The following is a 21100-nucleotide window of genomic DNA, read 5'->3' on the forward strand; positions in this document are numbered from 1 at the left end:
AAGACATACTAGTACCTTTTCTAGTACAATAATGTAATGCTGTATACATATGATATTGCTACTGCAGAAGATTCTGAACATTATAACAACACAACGAAGATGCTTCATCCAACAATAAAGCATTTAGCAGCTTGCACAACTGGTTTAAAAAGTGGAGAGCCACTGCTTATGGGGAAGTGGAATATATCCAAGAGTTCCAAGATATGCACACTTTTGAAATATTTACAATGCTGACCTCGCCCTAGACAACTGAAGATCACAGGATGACCAGTAGCAGGATTACAAAAGGTGACAATCTGATACAATGTAGATGTCACATTCATGAGCTGGAATGAGCAGCTTTCTTGAAAAAGAGGAGATGGGCAGTAGGTACAAATGAAGCATGCTTTGCCTCTCTTACTGGGATAGTCAAGCTCAATTTGTAGCAACACCTGCCAATCAAGGAAAGTTAGGAGACATCAACCCCATGCTCAGGCCTTTTCAACCTACCACATGCAAGCCTGCAAAAGAAGTTGGTACTCTGAGAATAGTAGTTTTGGTATCATAGCCTTCTCCCAACTGCTCTGCTTGGATTGGGAGAATGGGGGAACACAGGACACACACCTCCAAGTGAATCCTATCTACTTCAGAATACTCTGAGCAACTATAGGAAAGGCACTTCAACTTGAACCAGGGACTTGATTACCTATCACCTTTCAGTAGTTGTATAGGGCCACATTTTTTTTAGAAAGTATATGCAACTGTTAGGACGCATTTCATGGAACTCTTATACATGTTTTGGAAACAAATTATGATCCAATAAAACTAACTTTTTGTTCCTACTGTGAAGTACTTGGTTATTATAGTGGCTGTATACACTAGTGTTACAGGAATTTTTTTGGCAAGTTAAGGACATCCACAGGGCACTCTTTAAGGTAGCTGTGCCAAGTAATCTGTAACTTCAATTAACCTTCCTCCATTGCGCATGTAATCAATATTAATCTCTTCCTTTTAATATTTAATACTAGCTCTATTTACAGTTTTGAATTTTATCTTATTTTTGGCCTGGTCAATTGTTTTAGCTTGTTAGGGCGCAATGCTATTGGGATCCGCCCCAATGCTCACAAGCCTCTGAACTAGGAGGCCTACAAGTATCCAAAGCAGAGTGGGAGCCACAGGGCAATTTAGCTAGACAGGCATTTTTGTCCCTCTAGCTGAGGCATCGGGGAGGGGAGGGGAGGGGGCTGGGGAGGGCTGAGGATATGGTGAAAGTCACCCCCTCCCCGCCCCCGGCATGCCCCCTTTCCCTCCTCTCCAAGCTCCCAGGCTCGTAGAGGCATCTGGTGCAGTTCTCTCTGCGCTGGCTGCAAGGGAGAGGGGAGCTTGGCCTCCTGGGTCCGAGGTTGGAGCACTGTCTCCGGCCTCAGATCCAGGAATCAAAAAAAACCTATGCCCCCACAGGATTGCTCTCTTAGTTTCAAGTAGTTATTTCATACACAAATGAAATATCCAAAGGACATTTAATATTTGAGGTGCTTCAGAGTTGGTTTAAGAATATAAATGGCCTTTGAAATTACATTCTTATATTTGTGAGCAATTTTCAGAATCCCTTCATTAGCAGAATATTCAGTTCACATATTTTCTTGGTGTTCAAATAATACCTATTAGGGTTATTACTGAAGTGTTCATAGTTTTGTTTTTAGAAGAATTTTGTGAAATTATAATTTTGGGGTAATCTTACTTGTAGGTTAGAAGCTGCTGAGGTAGTTTTCTGTTGTTTCTTAGCTAAGTTTCTTGCTTGTCTTAGTAGGCGACGTTTTCTTAAAAGGGTCACCATGTTTCTGTCTGGAAAACAAAAAAATAGTAGGAAAACATAGTAGCATGGAGAATAGCTACAGAAGTTTATCTGATGCCTGCAGTAATACTAATGTGATTACCAAACGCTTTGGTAATACAGAATTGAACAATGTAGGTAGGGTTAGAATAGGAGGCAAAGTTGCCCCATTTTCTAGATGAGCAAGACCGGTTATTTAATCAGTCAGATGTTGTCCTGTAGGGCTCAAGAATTCATAAGGAATTTATCAGATAAAGGAGTTAGTCCTCAGGGAGTTAAATACCTAAGGTTTTGATTACCATATGTTTACTACTATTGGGAAATGGTATTCTGCGAATCATGAGCTTCCGTCGTGCATTAAAAACGTGGTTGTTCAGGCAGGCATTTGGGGTGGGTTAGGGTATTTTAGGAAATGTTTTTATTGTAGAATTTTATTGTTTTAAACTGTTTTATTGTATGTTCTACATCACCCAGAGTGGCTGGGTGACCAGCCAGATGGGCGATTAATAAATTTAATAATAAATAAATAAATAAAAAATGATGAATAGGGATGACCGCAATTTTTCAATGTAAAGGCATGTAAAGATGAACACCCAAAAGTAGGATGTTCTTCCCCTTGGTTTTTGTCCTGTAACCTAAAATTGAGACTGCACTGTCTGTCTATAGTTTAATGTTTCATGGTATCTCTGTGTTCAAATTCAGCCAAGAGCCAGCCTCTCATTTCTTAACAGCATTTCTAGATTGATATTGCAGACTACCTAATTATGCAGGATGGGGGAGCACAAAATGTCCTGTGCACCCTGTATTTTGCTGCTGCCTATGAAGTAATTCTTTGCTTCATAGAATCTTAACCAAGGTCAGACAGTAGATGGCTAAGGGATAGTATGTGGGCAGTCAAAGTATCAGCTTCCCACCATTAAAGACAAGAACTGAACAGAGGGATAAAGGGAGCACAGAATGAAAATGCAGCAGAAATGTCTATGTCATCTGTTGGCTTTAGAGGAACACAAGACACGTAGATCCGCTGAACATTCAGGGCTCAGGAGAAAGGATCACTACTTGGCTCCTCCTCTCCCCGGACTGCTTCCATTCAAGCTGATTATTGTAAGAATTCCGTAATTTTAAAAATTGGTGCCGGAGTTCACTGGTTTTCCTCTTCCCTCCCTAAACCTGGGGACCCCTTTGGCTGAAGACTGGGGTAAAATGTTTTACATAAATAAATTTAAATCTAACAAGTTATATTCCTATCATAAGCTTGTTATAGAGCACTAATAAAAATAAAATCAAGTGTTACTAAAAGTAATTTGAAGATGCTGCGATTAGAGGGACAACAATGTCATCAGAAATGATGTGCAGGAAAGTGTGTGTGTGTGTGTGTGTGTGTGAGAGAGAGAGCATGCGCTCATTATTGTATGTGACTGTGGTGCAAGGAGAAATTCATTTAAGCCACTCTGAATGTTCCTTCCTCACTGTTAACTTTTTTAGTTCCATCTAACTGAAATGTGAGTTTGAATACTTTCAGCAAAACTTCTCTGAAAGCAAGGTATTATGATGTAGGAGGAAAACATTTAAAAATATGTTAAAGGCATGAAAAAGTTGATTCAATGGAAGTATGCCAAAGTCTATACAGCATAACTACCCAATTATCAAACAGAGCCATCACCACTCCACAAGCTATCAAAGTATATTATTACATTCAAATGGCAGCATTGCAAAAGTTAACCAATGATTACAAATACATTTTCCAGTTCACATATTCTGGCATAATTTAACAGAACTGTTACATAACTGAGTAAACATTACTTATTACTACTGATCGGCTAGTGGCAATAATTATAATAAAGTAGGTGGAACTAGCATATTACTGACTGTGCAGTCTAACCTTCTTTTGGTCACAGATATGCATCTTTGTGCTAGGCATTAAAGACATCTTCCAATGTTAAGAGTTACTGAGAAAAGTTTAGCGGAGGAGAAAAAGTGAAGGGACTGTGCCCCATCCATCTAATCCGAAAGTTAATAACCTAAAACCAAAACTCTAATCAAATGCACACGTAGCCTGTCTAAAGGGTATGCTAAGTCTCAAAGTTACATAACATCTTGGAACAAAATATTTTAAGATCTTGACTCACAATGAAACTGACAGAAAACCTTTTGTCCATCAAACCCCACTACCTACAAGAAAGCAGTTATTGCAATTCTGGTACAAACTATCTCCCTGTAGGGTGAATTTAAAAATCACGATTTTTAAAAACTCAAAACATTCAGAAGTTTAATAGCCCGATTAAAATTAAATATGAGTACAGGCATGTTAAACCTACACTTAGCACAACCCTATACCCACTTACCTGGGAGTAAGTCCCATTGAATTAAATGAAACTTACTTCTGAGTAAATATGTATAAGGCTGAGCTGATAACCTCTTAAAACTAAATAAATGGTCCTGTATCCAGCATGTTGAGTTGAAGGCTTCTTTCCTATGTAAACATACATTGTAGGAAAAATATATTTGAGGTCAAACATAAATATGGCATTTTAACAGGTTATTATATTGTTATGGGCTTGATCATGGGACCCAAGAACCAGCAAATCACAGACACAGAGATCCAGCCCCTGGCTCTAGCAGATGCCATTTGCATACTACTATAAGGATCATCCACTATAGGTGAGTCTGGGAGACCTCTGTGGGTAACCTAGGTGATCTTTTATACTCGAGTTTTTATGCTCTTAAGTTGTAACTTAGTATGTTTTAATAGTTAGAAACACCACTGGAAAACTTGATTTAGAAATACCACTGGAAAACTTTAATGAGCTTCCGCAGTGCATTAAAAACATGGTTGTTCAGGCAGGCATTTGGGGTGGGTTAGGGTAGTTTAGAAAATGTTTTTACTGTAGAATTTTATTGTTTTAAACTTTTATTATATACTTTGTACATCGCCCAGAGTGGCTGGGTGACCAGCCAGACGGGCGATCAATAAATTTAATTAATAAATAAATTTAAAATCAGCCTTTTCTTTGTGACAAGTCAATTCACCCATTTTCCTGTTTTAAAGACTGGAATCCAAGCCCCCCACCCCACCATTGAGCAGCAATATTCCATTCACTCTGGTTTCCCCTCCATTAAGTACCTAACCAGTGTGAAAAACGAAAACATGCCAAAACAAAGAAAACCTCAACATAAAATGAAGAAAATATTCAGCAGAAAAAGATGAGTTGAAGCAGCAAACCATCCTTCAGTGGCTCAGTGACAGAACATATGCTTTGTGAGCAAAAAATCCCAGATTCATAGACTCACAGGGTTGGAAGGGGCCTACAAGACCATTGAGTCCAACCCCCTGCTCAGCGCAGGAAGCCCGATTCCCAGGCAGTGTCCCATCCAAGTACTAACCAGGGCGGACCCCGCTTAGCTTCTGTTCTGAGATCAGAAAAGATCAGGCGCATCAAGCAATCTCTGGTACCTCCGGGTAGGTCTGCGAGGTGTCTGAAACCCTGGAAAGCCACTGTCGGACAACACCAAACTAGATGGACCAGTGTACTGCGTTAGATGGGCTAGTGGTCTGACTCGGTATAAAGGCAGCTTTCTATGTCCTAGTTCAAAGATTTAAATTGCTGGAGAGGAAAGGGAATTTATAGTTCAGGGTCAAGTCCTGTACTAATGGGACGTTCATTTTATCATCACAGTACACAACCACTGACACAAATTCCTGTGGGATACCAGGAACGCTCAGATAATCACAAGATTAGTTCTAAGACACACTGGTATTAGTGCAGATTAGAAGGTTTGGCTAACAAAGTTTCTCCTACAGCAAGTTTATCTCGAATGTGACTTTTTATTCTACCTTAAACAGAAACCTTTCGGCCCACATAAACAACCAGTGCCTTCCCTCAACAATGGCTGTGTTTGCACACAACGCTAAGCCTTGGTTTATGTTAACCATGGTTTGTTACTTTAGCCATGAATTGTCTTGTAGACAAGCAAACAAACCATGGTTTGTTTTTCCTATTTCTGGTTTGTTTCTCTCTCTCCCATTTTGCCAACCTTCAGAGTGATTTTGTTAGGCTCCTGTCGGTGGCTGACTGTTTCAAGGTGGACAGCAGCACAAACAACCCGAGGATAAGCCACAGTTGTGGATTCAGATGGCTTACAAAGTGTGGCTTGTAAAGACAACAAACCATGGCTTGTATGACCTATTTGCATATAACAAAAAGCGATGGGCTGTTGTGGATGAGTGGGAGAGAGGCACCTGCCTCTTCCTCTCTTCCTCAACAACCCACAATCATAGGTTGCTGAGCTTGATGTCCGAACCCAGACCACTGGGTAGCTTAGGGGCCAAACAACTCAGCAGTTAACCCATGGTTTGTTGTTGGGTTAACCACTGGGTTGTTTAACCCCTAAACAACCCAGCAGTCTGGGTCTAGACATCACGCTCAGTAACCCACAAAGGAGCAGACTGTGGGTTACTGAATCAAAGAAGAAGAGGTGGGTGCACTGCAGGCAGTGTGCCTGCTCTCTCCCACTTGTGCACAATGACCCACCTGTTTTTAAACTGATGTGCTGTTGTTATATGTGAACAGCCTCATTGTGTGGTTTGCAGCTGGTTAACAAACCATGGTTTATTGGCAGCTATTGGTCAGACATGACAAGCCAGATTTCAAACCACACCATCACTTAGTGTTATGTGTGAACCAAATCACCAAAACAAACCACACCATCACTTAGTATTATGTGTGAACCAGGCATTGTGTTGTTAGAAACTAGAAGCTCTAGGTGCATTAGCACAGCAGAACAAATGGACAAAAGTATTCCATAAATGCCTTCTGTACATCTTCCTCATATTAATGAAGTCAGTGAATGCATAAGCTCACGTAACCAGATAAGAAACAGCTTGTTAACCGGGGGTGGGTGGGGGAGGGGGGAGTAGTACAAATTGAAGAGGTAATTGTTGAAGCCCATTTTCCAAGTCTGCTGCATTTGATTTTTTTAAAAGAGAAATATAGCCCCTAGACCCAATTCTGAATCAGTTAAACAAGCAGTTTTGCCAAAGGTAGCATAACTAGATGTTTTAGAAGACCAGGGCCTTGGCCAAATGTAGGCAGTTTTGCCAAATGCTGCCAATTTTATACTAAATAATGAACCACAACGTATGGACCAACAACAATGGAATCTTATGTATTAATTAATTTATGCAAGCTTAAGCAGATGAGATTAAGAAGAGGTGGAAGGAATACACAGAAGAACTATACAGGAAAGATCTTAATATCTCTGATAGCCATGATAGTGCGGTCACTGAACTTGAGCAGGACATCCTCGAGAGTGAAGTCAAGTGGGCCTTAGGAAGCATTAGTAACAACAAAGCTAGCGGAGATGACAGTATTCCAGCTGAGCTATTTAAAATCCTAAAAGATGATGCTGTTAAAGTGCTGCATTCAATATGCCAACAAATTTGGAACACTCAACAATGGCCGCAAGACTGGAAAAGGTCAGTTTACATTCCAATTCCAAAGAAGGGCAATGCCAAAGAGTGTTCAAACTACCGCACAATTGCGCTCATTTCACATGCCAGCAAGGTGATGCTCAAAATCCTACAAGCTAGGCTTCAGCAGTATGCGAACCGAGAACTACCGGAAGTACAAGCGGGGTTTTGAAGAGGCAGAGGAACTAGAGATCAAATCGCCAACATTCGCTGCATCATGGAGAAAGCAGGAGAATTCCAGAAAAACGTCTATTTCTGCTTCATTGACGACGCTAAAGCTTTTGATTGTGTGGATCACAACAAACTGTGGCAAATTCTGAAAGTGATGGGAGTACCAGACCACCTTACCTGTCTCCTGAGAAACCTGTACGAGGGTCAAGAAGCAACAGTAAGAACCAGACATGGAACAACTGAGTGGTTCAAAATTGGGAAAGGAGTACGACAAGGCTGCATATTGTCACCCTGCTTATTTAACTTATATGCAGAGTACATCATGAGAAACGCCGGGTTGGATGAATCACAGGTCGGATTTATGATTGCCGGGAGAATTATCAACAACCTCCGATATGCAGACGATACCACCCTAATGGCAGAAAGCGAAGAGGATCTAAAGAGCCTCTTGTTGAGGGTGAAAGTGGAGAATGCAAAAGCTGGTTTGAAACTCAACATCAAAAAAACGAAGATCATGGCATCTGGCCCCATCACTTCCTGGCATATAGAAGGGGAAGAAATGGAAGCAGTGACAGATTTTACTTTCTTGAGCTCCAAGATCACCGCAGACGGTGACTGTAGCCATGAAATTAAAAGACGCTTGCTCCTTGGGAGGAAAGCTATGGCAAACCTAGACAGCATAGTAAGAAGCAGAGACATCACCTTGCTGACAAAGGTCCGTCTAATCAAAGCTATGGTTTTCCCAGTAGTAATGTATGGCTGTGAGAGCTGGACTATAAGGAAGGCTGAGCGCTGAAGAATCGATGCTTTCGAACTGTGGTGCTGGAGAAGACTCTTACGAGTCCCCTGGACTGCAAGGAGGTCAAATCAGTCCATCCTAAAGGAAATCAACCCTGAGTGCTCATTGGAAGGACAGATACTGAAGCTGAAACTCAAATATTTTGGCCACCTAATGCGAAGAGAAAACTCTCTGGAAAAGACCCTGATGCTGGGAAAGACTGAAGGCAAAAGGAGAAGGGGACGGCAGAGGATGAGATGGCTAGATAGCATCACGGATGCAATGAATATGAACTTGAGCACGCTCCAGGAGAGAGCGCAGGACAGGAAGGCCTGGCGTGCTATGGTCCATGGGGTCACGAAGAGTCGGACACGACTGAACGACTGAACAACAACAACAACATTCCTACTGTGAGATTCTTATATACCAAGTGCACACAGAATACAGTTTGTTGTAATATATAACAAGGGTGGTGAGTAGGGAACCCAAGATGTATTAATGTACTTGTGCAATGTCAAAAGTTCACAACCCAGTCCTACCCTCTCCTCATTCTGCCAAAGAAAAATTTATAATGTGTGATCAGTCTATGGTGAATATGCCAAAAATTAGCTCCATTTTTTAAAGGGAGAAAGTTCCAGTACTTGATGCAATGGCGGAAAACCCAGGAAAGTCGCTGCAAGACATTTGCCAACATAAAGGATGCAATAGATAGGCTAGTACTTCAACAGAGTGCTGACTTTCATACAAAGAAACCAAGAAGTGAAATGCTGGTCAGTAACGATCAGGGACAGCAGAAGGGATGAAATGCTAGCTCCTCTCAAGCCTCTAATAAATGGTATTAAAATAAGCTGGTACTGACACTTAAAACAATCAAAAGAGCAGAACTGTATCAATAACATATTTTGCATAGACACACAGTGTAAGACATATTTCGAAGTGTGTGTGGGGGGATCACTTGATAGGATTCTCGCAGACGACAAATGAAAGGAAACTGAATGTGCAGGCAGAGTAGTATTAATCTATAATCACTGCATTTTCTCCAACATTTCTTAGGTTAATTTAAACTTAAAAATTCCAACAGCTATGCCACAAATCCTAATATTTCATCTGGGGTATTAAAAAACAACTTGAAAGATAGACAAAGAAATATCAAAAGGGGGGGGGGACAACATCAGATGCAAGAACACACCATTTTAAATCATTCCTGTACTTCTCCCTCCCACATCCCCACTCATGAGTACAAACTATTACTACTGATAAGAGATTATTTTTAAAATATGTCAGAATAAATTCTGATTTTGAAAAGGAAAATTAGAATCTGTACCATTCCCCCTAATCGAGTATACTCCAGCACAGGAAACAAAACCAAACATAATTCATTCAAAGTCATATTAGGTTGAAATGGGAAAAAAGAGGGCGAGGTATAATGAAAGCCACAAAGCATCTTAACATCTCATTAACACAATAGTTGCAATCCATGTGTATTATATTCTCCCTCCAGCTCCTAATTTGCAGCAGACAAGGATGAACTCAAAAGCAGATTATCCATGAGGGCTCTCAGTTTCCTTGGGGGAAATATCTTCACATCAGGCCCCCCAAATATAAACACACACTAATAGAATGACCACGTGCATTTTTATCCAGAAGTTAAGTCGCGATGAATTGATGGGGCTTTCACTCAAATAAGCATGCCCAGGATTGTATCTTAAAAGCTGCACAGAGCCTGGTGCTCTCTGCGCTGCCAGTTTTTTAGGAGGGGGGGGAGCAAGAGCAAGGCTAGAAAGGTCAGGAAATGGGCCACAGTAGTAAGCCAGCATGAAGATGGGTGGAGAAAGAAAAACATGTAACAAGATGGAAGGGGAGGTAGGATGCTGTGGGAGAACACAACAGATCTAAAACTTGGCTCTGAGGTGTTTTTTTTTTTTTGAAGGAATCAAGGGGCGTATTCAGTAAAAGGAGAAAAGGATGCAGAAGGAAAAAAGGAGGAGCGGGAGAATTAGTCTGACTGTCCAATATAGGAGAAAAATCTTTATGTGAAATGTCGGGGGAGAATGAAAAGAGAGGCCTGAAAAAGCATTGCAAGGGGCAAAATTCATGCAGAAGGATGAACAGATCAGAGAAGTATCAGAAACAACTCGTGTAACATATGAGAGAAGAAATGCCCAGCAAAAAGAGCTTGTAGGAGTGAGGCAGGGGGAAGAGAAGACATGCGGAGGGTGAGGAATTTGGGGATGAGGAAGGCAGACCTCGAAGGGGCCAGCCTTGTGAAACGTCAGGAAGAAAAAGATGCCATAAACTGGTGAGCCATCTGAGCAGCTAGGAGAAAATTGGGGGGGGGGGGGAGGAAGAGAAATGTAAATTGCATCGCTATGGGGCCAAAGTCCTAAACGATGTGTCCGGGTGGACAACACAGACTGAAAACCTGGGCAGGCAGGGCACGGGGAGGCAAGTATTTGAATGGGGATTTTCACAGAGGGGAAACGCAGAGGCTGCCCCTTAAAAATATAGTTATGGGGCGACTTTTTAAAGGAGTCCGAGCGCGTGGAGAGGCGGGTGGGGGAGAAGTGGCCGAATAAAGCTCATGGCCAAAAGGCTCGGTTCGGGGAGGGGAGAAGAAAGGAGCCCGAGTTAGGCCACAAGCTGCAAAAACAGGAGGAACTGCAGCCAAGGAACAAAAAGGACGCGGTGCTGGTTCCTACGCCGACCTACTCGGAAGTAAGCCCGGCTCAGTCCAGTGAGGCTTACTCCCAGGCTGACGCGGGGGGGGGGGGTGAGTGTGCAGCCGGTGCCTCTTCAGGCGACCATCGGGGGAAGCTGCAGGGGGCGGCGGGGGAAGGAGGAAGAAGAAGGGAGATGAATGGGGGGGCCCGAAGAAGGGGTGAGGGGCCGCCGCCGGCCCGGCCCGCCGTCCGTGTGTGAAGGGGAGGGCGCCGAGAGGCGGTCCCTGGGGGCGGGCGGGAGAAAGGGAGGAGGGGAAGATGCTGCCCCGGGCGCCGAGCGACGGCGGTCTGCGAGGAGCCGCGTTAAAGGGGCGGGCGGGCGGGCGCAGCGACAGCGGCTTCTGCTCACCCTCAGCTCCTCGAAATCCGCCATTTTCTACCCGCCGCCCGGCTCAGCCTCAGCCGCCGCCGCCGCCACCATCCTGCACGCTCCGGGCGCCCCCTCCGCCGCGACGGCCGCGTGACGCGAGGGCGGGGCCGGCCCGGGACGCGCCCCTTCGCCGCCGGGGCGGGGACGCGGGCGCGAGCCGAGCGGCGTGTGCGGCCGCGGGGGGGGGGAGGGGGGCGAGCAAAGGCGACTTTCCCGCCTTTTCGAGCGGCCGCCTCGCCGGTCGATATCGGCGGCCGGCAGAGCGAGATATAAAGCCAATAAATGGTCTGTGCGCGTCTCTGATTCTTCCCCCTCCACGGAAGCTGATTTACTCTCTCACCGCCACCCCGCCTCCCCCTCCTTCACCTCAGATTTATTCTGGGCGGGTCCACTTTTCTTCTTCGGAAACACTGGCGCTCGGTTCTTACCTGGAAGTAGGCCCCAACGAACCCACTGGGACTGACTGAGGACATGTGCAACGCCTGAACTTTTAAGAAGGGCCTAGAGGATATAGGGCGTGCGGGGAGAGGATTGCTTTTCTTCCAGGACCACGGAGGAAAACGTCCGTTCTTTGTTTTGCAACGGCCTCTGGCAGGAATCGCCTCTGGTGCATGTGCAGAATGCAGTTCCCCATGGAAGGGAGGTAGCAAAGCTGAACAGCAGGTGGTGGTAGTGTATGAGAAACTTCTCACTCCTTGTACCCCACATGGGGGTTGGACTCGATGGCCTTGTAGGCCCCTTCCAACCCTACTATTCTATGATTCTATGCATAAAAAAATTATGATGGCTTCCTTTAGTCATCTTCCCGCCCCCTCCCAACCAAACAGCCCCAAACACTGACTTTTCCTTGTAGGGGATGGTTACTTCATCATTTTGCCTGCGCTTTTCTGCACCTTTTCCAGCTCTTTAATCATCCTTAACCTGAACTGTACACATACTTTTATTTATTTATTTACATACCGCTCCGTATCTAGAACAAATTTCAGAGCAGTGAACGCAGTAAAACAGTAAAAGAATAAAAAGATTAAAACACCACATTAAAGTTTGTTGTTGCTCAGTCGTTAAGTCGTGTCCGACTCTTCGTGACCCCATGGACCATAGCACGCCAGGCCTTCCTGTCCTGCGCTCTCTCCCGCAGCATGCTCAAGTCCATATTCATTGCATCGGTGATGCTATCTAGCCATCTCATCCTCTGCCGTCCCCTTCTCCTTTTGCCTTCAGTCTTTCCCAGCAGCAGGGTCTTTTCCAGGGAGTTTTCTCTTCGCATTAGGTGGCCAAAATATTGGAGCTTCAGCTTCATTATCTGTCCTTCCAATGAGCACTCAGGGTTGATTTCCTTTAGGATGGACTGATTTGACCTCCTTGCAGTCCAGGGGACTCGTAAGAGTCTTCTCCAGCACCACAGTTCGAAAGCATCAATTCTTCTGCGCTCAGCCTTCCTTATAGTCCAGCTCTCACAGCCATACATTACTACTGGGAAAACCATAGCTTTGATTATACGGACCTTTGTCGGCAAGATGATGTCTCTGCTTCTTACTATGCTGTCTAGATTTGCCATAGCTTTCCTCCCAAGGTGCAAGCGTCTTTTAATTTCATGGCTACAGTCACCATCTGCGGTGATCTTGGAGCCCAAGAAAGCAAAATCTGTCACAGCTTCCATTTCTTCCCCTTCTATACGCCAGGAAGTGATGGGGCCAGATGCCATGATCTTAGTTTTTTTAATGTTGAGTTTCAAACCAGCTTTTGCACTCTCCTCTTTCACCCTCAGCAAGAGGCTCTTTAGATCCTCTTTACTTTCTGCCATTAGGGTGGTATCGTCTGCATATTGGAGGTTGTTGATAATTCTCCCAGCAATCTTAATTCCGACCTCTGATTCATCCAACCCAGCATTTCTCATGATGTACTCTGCATATAAGTTAAATAAGCAGGGCGACAATATGCAGCCTTGTTGTACTCCTTTCCCAATTTGGAACCAATCGGTTGTTCCACATGTTTAAAAACACAATGACAATAAAAACTGTAACTGGTCAATTAAATAATGCCTCTCAGAACTGTGCTCTGGTTTGTGTACTGCTTTTGCCTTCGCCTGTCCCCCTTCACAATTCGGGAAGAAAGTTTGGGATCTGTATTGACAGTACCCTCTACCAACACCACCCCAACTAGCTTCCCTCAGACCTGACTCAAGTATTCTGTTTCAGCCTGGGTCTTCCCTCACCCCCTCAAATTGTAGCTACGCATTGCCCACAATCCCGCCAAACTACTGCAGGGTTAATTTGCTGAACCCTGGGTGGCTTGGTTCTTCTATGTATCATTCTGCCAAGCAGTATTTTAGCACACATCTATGCAACAAGATGTGGCTATTGCCAAGTACCCCTAGCAGAGAATTGTACCATCTCAACAACTACCATCATTTAGGGAGCAATCCTATGGCCGCTAGTCAGTGGCTAGACGGCCATAGGATATCTGGTTCTCTGGGAACTGACCTCAGAGCCCATGCTCCAAGGTCGGTTCCCAGATAACAGACCTTCCCCCCTTCTGCATTGCCTTGTAGGCAACACTGAACAGCCCTGTGCTCCACGCTCGCAAGAGGAGGATGTAGCGGCCAAAACTGGGCGTTCCAGGGGGTATTCTGGGGTGGGGAGAGTGGAAATGCTGGTACGACACATCCTATGTGTCGTCTGGCAGCCTCCTCTCCTGCTCCACCCGCCCACAGCTAGACAGCCAGAATTGGCTGTCTAGCTGCAAATGCAGGACAGGAGAAGCACGGAGGGAACGATCCTCTCCATACTTCTGCTGCCCTGCATTGGATAGGTGGTCACGTCCGAGTTCGGAGGCATCCATCTATCTGCATAGGATTACGCCTTTAGGCTACCAAAGAGAAGGGAGGCCGATGCAAGACATCCCTCTATCATACCTAGACCCAGCTTAGAATGGTCGTCCACCCACCAGTATTCTCTACAGCATTTTCATTGCTTATTATTCATTATTATTAAAAAAGGAATTAGATGCCTCCCTCTAAAAAAAAGGATTCAAGAAGACTAACAGCAGAATTCAAGCATACAAAATTTTAAAAAAGCTACAATTATACATTAAAATACAACCATGCCATAAAACAGCTAAAACATCAGTGACAACCATAAGCAATTCGCCTGATGCTTTAAACAGCTCATCATATGCCATCAAATACTTGGGAATAGAGTGTTAATCTGGTGCCAAAAAGATATCAATGTTGGTGCCAGGTGGGTCTCATTGGGGAAAGCATTCCGCAATCAGGAGGCCACCACCAAGAAGGCAGTCTTGTTGCAATCTTCCAAACCTCCCTCAGAGGCCTATATTAGACTTTAATTGCTGTGAGACCCTTAAATAATTTAAGGGTCTCAGAGCAATTAAAGTCTAATACACTTAAGTTAAACTTAACTGAAACAGGAGATGAGACGGCTAGAGCGCCGATGGCGGAAGTCTCGCTCCAAGGACGATCAGATGCGGGCTGGAGCTGTATCTTCAGCCTATCATGTGGTGGTGAAGGCAGCAATAAAGGAATTATCATGCTGCCGCTATCGCGTCTGCAGAGTGCTGTCCCAGGAGGCTGTTCCAAGTGGTCCAGAGCCTGGTTGGTCCAGTTGCTCCAGAACCACTCGAGCATTCTAAGGCCTCCTGTGAGGCCTTGGCAAGGCACTTCGCGGATAAAATTGATTGGATTAGGAGTGTTATTCCGTGCACGGTGGATACAGTTAGTGAGCAAGAGGCGGTCTGTGGCAAACCGGCTTTGTGGGATAGGTTCCAGCTTTCATCTGTAAGGCCGACCACCTGCTTACTTGATCCTTGCCCATCTTGGCTCATTATGAGCTGCAGAGAGACTGGGTGAGGGGATCAGGGTGGTGGTGAATGCCTTCCCTGAGGAGAGAGTGATGCCATCAGCCCTCAAGAAGGCAGTGATAAGACCGCTCTTAAAGAAGCCCTCCTTGGATCCCCAAGTTCTGAAAAACTTTCACCCAGTCTCGAATCTGCCATTTTGGGGCAAGGTGATTGAGTGGGTGGTGGCGATGCAGTTGAAGGCACACTTGGAAGAAGCCAATTATCTAGATCCATTTCAGTTGGGCTTCAGGCCTGGGCATGGGACAGAAATGGCCTTGGTCATTTCATTGGTGGATGATATGAGGAGGGCTCTGGATAGGGGCGAATGCTCCTTACTTGTTCTCCTCAACCTCTCAGCGGCTTTTGATACCGTTGACCATGGTATCCTCCTGGACCGCCTGGAGGAGTTGGGCATTGGAGACACCGTATTACGGTGGTTCCGGTCCTTCCTCTCCGGCAGGTACCAGAGGGTAGCACTAGGAGAGGAGGTTTCGGACCCATGGCCGCTCACTTGTGGGGTGCCACAGGGTTCTATCCTCTCCCCGATGGTATTTAACATCTATGTGAAGCCCCTGGGGGCTATCATCAGGAGGTTTGGGGTGCGGTGTCATCAACGTGCGGATGACACGCAGCTCTACCTCTTGTTCAAATCTTCACCAAGGTTGGCAGTAGAATCCCTGTCCAAATGTCTGGAGACAGTGAGTGGCTGCATGGGGAGGAATAAGCTGAAGCTGAACCCGGGCAAGACCGAGGTACTTTTGGTGGGAGACAAGAGGAGGTTGGGGGATGTTGACCTGGTGTTGAATGGGGTACGCCTACCTTTGAAAGACCAGGTCCGTAGCCTGGGGGTCATTTTAGACTCCCAGCTGTCCACGGAGGCTCAGGTGTCAGCTGTGGTCTGGACAGCGCGTACCAACTCCATCTGATACGGCAGCTGCGCCCTTACCTTCCCGACCATCTGCTCCCATCGGTAGTACATGCTCTGGTCTCCTCTCGTTTAGACTACTGTAATGCGCTCTATATGGGGTTACCCTTGAAGACGGTTCAGAAGCTGCAGCTGGTACAGAACGTGGCAGCTCGCCTGATTAAAGGCAGCCACCGGTGAGATCACATCACTCCAGTGCTGAAGGAGTTCCACTGGTTACCAGTTTCTTTCCGGGCCAAATTCAAGGTGCTGGCTTTGACCTTTAAAACCCTATACGGTTCCGGCCCAGCCTATCTTACGGAGCACCTCCAGCAACACCAGACAGGCTGCTTAACAAGATTCTTGGATGGCCTTCTCTCTGTCCCATCAGCCAGGACAGCTAGACTGGTGAGGACGAGGGAAAGGGCCTTCTCTGTGGTAGCCCCCACTCTGTGGAACTCCCTCCCTAGGGAACTCCGCCATGCCCCCTCTTTAATGAGCTTCTGCCACGCATTAAAAACGTGGTTATTCAGGCAGGCATTTGGGGTGGGTTAGGGTATTTTTAGAACTATGATGTTTTTAATGTAAAATTTTATTGTTTTAAACTGTTTTTATTATTGTACATCGCCCAGAGTGGCTGGGTGACCAGCCAGATGGGCGATTAATAAATTTAATAAATAAACATAAAATAAATAAAAAATTAATAAAATGTTCATATGTAGCCATCCATACCAGGCCGCCATGTAGCTACAATTACATTTTAACTGTTCTTCCCACACGAGTCTCAGAAGTAGTAACTGTGGTAGTGCCACAATTACAGGGAAAAGCTTAATCACTGTCACAGCTGTGAGGAACCCCAACTATGCAGCTACATTTTGAGGGTCCAAGTATTATTAAAATCAAATATTTGAACTAGGCCTTAGGCTAATTTCACTGATTAGCAGTACAATGATTTCCTCCTCGAAAGCCAGAAAGGGTGTTTTCTTGGACAGGGATTCTAATCCATGATAGTGAGTAAGGAAACTGGAGTGTGGTAGTAGTATTTTTTTATTAATTATATGAAGCACAAATGTGCATGCTGTGAAGCACAGTGTACATGCTTCTAAGTACGGAATGCCCATCTTAAATGAGACATATAAATGCAGATCTTCATACTTCACGCTAAGTAATGCAGAAGTACTACCCTGGTTATAATCGGGTTGCATTCTGAAGCTGCTCTCTCTAATTAAAAAGTATTTATTTTTAAATGGAAACATATCCTCCATTTCATATATTAAAACACTGAAATCCCATGCATACTTACTTAAAAGCAAGTCTCAAAGAGCCATGGGAAAAATATAGCCATGGAAACAAGAGTGTCACAACAGCAGTCATTCATTCCAAAGTAACACTAAGATGCAAAAGCAGCATTTTGCATTTATAAGAATCCTACCCTTCCGATAATGAATTCTGGATGGCATATGTGATCTCCCATACCCCTTCAACAACCCTGTTCGGGAGGTTAGGCTGAGACACCATGAGAGTGGGTGAAGGTCATCTTGTGAGCTTCAGTAAATGAGGATCTGAACCTGGGCCAAAACTGACACTAACGTCCCATGCTAGCAAGACTCTGTACGTTGCACCAAATTGTACCATCAGAACTATCCAAATCACAAAATAATCCTATTCCACATTATTTATTCTTTTCAAAATTGTTTTTCTAAGAACCTGGGACTATGACAAGAACTGTACATAATCTCAATAGAAACGCATCATGGATTCATAATGGCATCATCATGCCCTTACTCAATAATGAACAGAACATTTTTGGCCTTCTTTTATTGTGACGACATACCAAGTTGACATTTTCAGGAGGCTTTCACCAAGACCCATGTAGCTTTTCCCATATAGCTTTATTATTTATATCCCACCTTTCGTTTAAAACATCAAAGCAACTTACAAAAGGAAAACAAATACAAATATAAAATCCAATAAAATGCAAGCAGCACAAACAGTGAAATGGCAATCAAGTGAGAACCCATCGCTCTCTATGTGTACTTACAATCATGTGCATTAGTTCATGTTTTTCAGTGAATTTTGTTGGCTAAGAAGGGATATGTACGTGCGTGCGTGCATGCACGCTGTGTACTTGTGCACAGCTGTTTTCATGCACATTTTTAAGATACCTGATCCAAAGAATAACTCAGAATCCCAGAAGAAGTGTTATAGGTAGGAAAGATACGAAGTCTGGGATGGTTAACAATTGCAACAAAAGGGCACTGCTGGATATATACCTTAAGCATCCCCTTAATCTTCATTTTCAGTTGTAACCAAGTTTTAAATTACATGTAACTCCACTTTCCCACATTTATCCCTTCTTGTTTCTCTCACCCCACTTCTGTTATTTTTCACATTGTCTATTTTAGACTGTAAGCGCCTTGAGGACAGGAAACTGTCTATTTTTTCCTATGAATCTCTAGAAGGCACTATGCACACTGCTAACAACAACAGCAGCACATTTCATCTGGAGCCTTCAACAAGCAATATTATTTACAGTGATCTGAAAGAATCCAAATACATTGTATCCACTGGTTCATACCACCATGCCTTTAAATGAACAAAGTGTGCGTGTATGCAACCACAGTTGCTTGTAGTTAGGTTACCACCCTTTTTTATGGACAGAGATTTTGCGAGTAACTGAAAATCAGCAGGTAAAGCTTCTCCCATGTGGATATTACCATATTTTCATGCTGGGAAAAAGCTCCTCCTGTTGGTTGTCTTCCTGCTTTAAAGACACAAAACCACTGACATATTAAAAATAGCAATCCTAATTTCTATGAAAATCACAATTAAGCTTGTTTCAACTGGGGTACACGAATTGTACTTGAAATACCAGGATATAGCTTGCCCCAATCTTTTGTTGCTGTAATATGCCAGGGGTGCTGATTTAACACCACTACAGTTAATAAGCTGTTGAATACAAGATTTTGAAAGGGAAATAGGGTATATAGAGTTATGTTGCAGACATACTCCAGCTGCAGTCTAGATGGAAAAACCACTCAAAGAAACCCCCAAACATTAACTTCCCTGGGATTTCAATGCTGAACTCATTTACAAGTATAGCAAATGAGACCCTATAAGTCAGCAATACATTCATATTAGAATTAATGAAACTTTACTAGAGCATTCCAACAGGTTTCTCCCCTTGCATAGCCCATGGATACAGAGGCAATTATTCAAATCCTATTGGAAAAGCTCATATATGATGAGGCCACAAAGGAATCCCTCCCTGCACCCTACAGGCAGAACTCTATTCTGTTGTCACCTCCACATATTTTAACAGGGTGTGTGGTCGGTAGAAGAAATTGGCACAAAGTTTACTAGAAGAAGTTAATATATTCTGATTGATAACTGTTCAAATTATTTTTATCCCATCTTTTCTCTCTCCCTCTCTCTCTCTCTCTCTCATGTATATGTACCTCTTTTGTCCCTCTCCACACATGGACTTATTTTAATCATCTGTGGTTTCTTCCTTGGCCTTTCTTGTACCCCCCCTTGTTTTCTTCATTTCCTACTCCCCCTTCCATATACAGATGTGCTCAGAGCACTCTCCAGTTCCTTTTTTTCCTTGAGCAAAGCTTACTACAATCTCACTTCCTTTCCACCGTGCTAAGTTTTCGAAGATGAAAAAAGAAAGCTCTTCCCCTCCTTAGCCTCTATGCAACACAATCCTATTCAAGTTTACTCTGAAGTAAGTTCTACTGTACTGAAATAGCTTACTCTCAGGTAATAGTGTATAGGATTGCCACCACAACCACCTTTACTCTACAACATTCCTCGCTGCCTTTATATATTTCAGTCATTTCCCAAGCTTTTCTAATTTTCCATTGCTCTTCCCTACTTCCATACACTTTTTTTTAAAAATCACACACTCAGCTCAAGTGTTAGTGGCTTTATTATTCATTTCTTTTTCTGTCTCCTTTTAAACCTCCTGAAACATCTTCTTAACCTTACAGCTTCAGATGTGATTTCTGCCTTCATCCTTTTCCCTCCCTCTTTTTTTGTTTTGGTAGATCTGGGGTTAGATGTGGAAACAGTTGTTGAGGTATCTCCCCTAACCCCGTTTTTCCTCTTTCTCTGAGAAATATCCATCGGGGAAACTGCAATGGTGTTAAATCCAAGCACATAGCACCACTACAGAATAAGGCAATAGGCCTTCTTTTTAAATAATCAGTGTTAGAAACTGAGGCTGAAATCTCCACCTACCCACTTGTTCACTCCAAATCTACCAGGGACAATTGTGTTTGCAGGTTTTCACTACTAATCCCATAGCTTTATTTGCTGAGATTTGAAATTGATTTTTCATTCAGCAAGGATGCAGATTCACCACCATAAATATGGTTGTTATGATGCTCTTATCACATTTTAATGGACTATTCCTACTTAGGAAGCTCTATTTATAAACAATAGAAAACATATTTGTAGGCAAAGATAGTTCATAATTGTGTGTATGATGGACAGAGTTCTATGACTGAGTGAACTTCAATTGGTCCTTTCTGTTTTGAATTTCTGGAAGCAACAAAGAGCAATAAATATGCAAAGAAAGGAGGGGAGTGGAAGAATTAGAGAGTCTTTGCATTGTTTTCTTTGTCCTCACTCAGAAAACTGAAGTAGGAGAGTGGATGTAGCCCAGTGACGACGAGACTGAGCTATGAATGAGGGTGCTCCCCAGTTTGACACTCACCTCTACCTCATCAGGTGGCCTTTGGCAAGCCCATGTCAGCCTCAGTCTCCCATCTACAGTATGGGGAAAATAATACTGCCAGCTTTACAGAGTTATAAGGATTACAACAAGGCTGAATCTATACATAGCAGTTTTACCATTATCATACTGCAGTGATAACTATTGGTGCCCATTGGTGTCATGTGCACCAATAGTTATCATTGCAGTATGATAATGGTAAAACTGTTATGTGTAAATTCAGCCCAAGATAGTGTATGTGAAGCACCTTGAGCTGATCTACAACAAGCTGTAGAAGC

General features: G+C 43.7%; 1 protein-coding gene across 8 annotated transcripts in view; it reads right to left on the bottom strand.

Moving 5' to 3' along the window:
• The window catches only part of PIAS2 (protein inhibitor of activated STAT 2), a 55002-nt gene extending 43599 nt beyond the window's left edge, over positions 1 to 11403 (bottom strand). For 4 of the 8 annotated variants that reach the window (XM_084832863.1, XM_084832866.1, XM_084832861.1 and 1 more), the window contains exons 1-2: positions 11302 to 11403; positions 1721 to 1824 (exon numbers count right to left, since the gene is read on the bottom strand). In XM_084832863.1, coding sequence (XP_084688989.1) covers positions 1721 to 1816 — 96 coding nt within the window. In that variant the 5' untranslated portion in view covers positions 1817 to 1824; positions 11302 to 11403. The remainder of the gene's footprint in view (positions 1 to 1720; positions 1825 to 11301) is intronic. The other 4 variants (XM_084832865.1, XM_084832867.1, XM_084832864.1 and 1 more) reach the window with 2 other exon arrangements.
• Positions 11404 to 21100: the final 9697 nt, after the last annotated feature.

The sequence above is a fragment of the Heloderma suspectum genome, chromosome 2 (assembly GCF_057233095.1).
Source record: "Heloderma suspectum isolate Gila_16-S chromosome 2, 16-S_ref, whole genome shotgun sequence".
Classification (NCBI taxonomy): Eukaryota; Metazoa; Chordata; class Lepidosauria; order Squamata; family Helodermatidae; genus Heloderma; species Heloderma suspectum.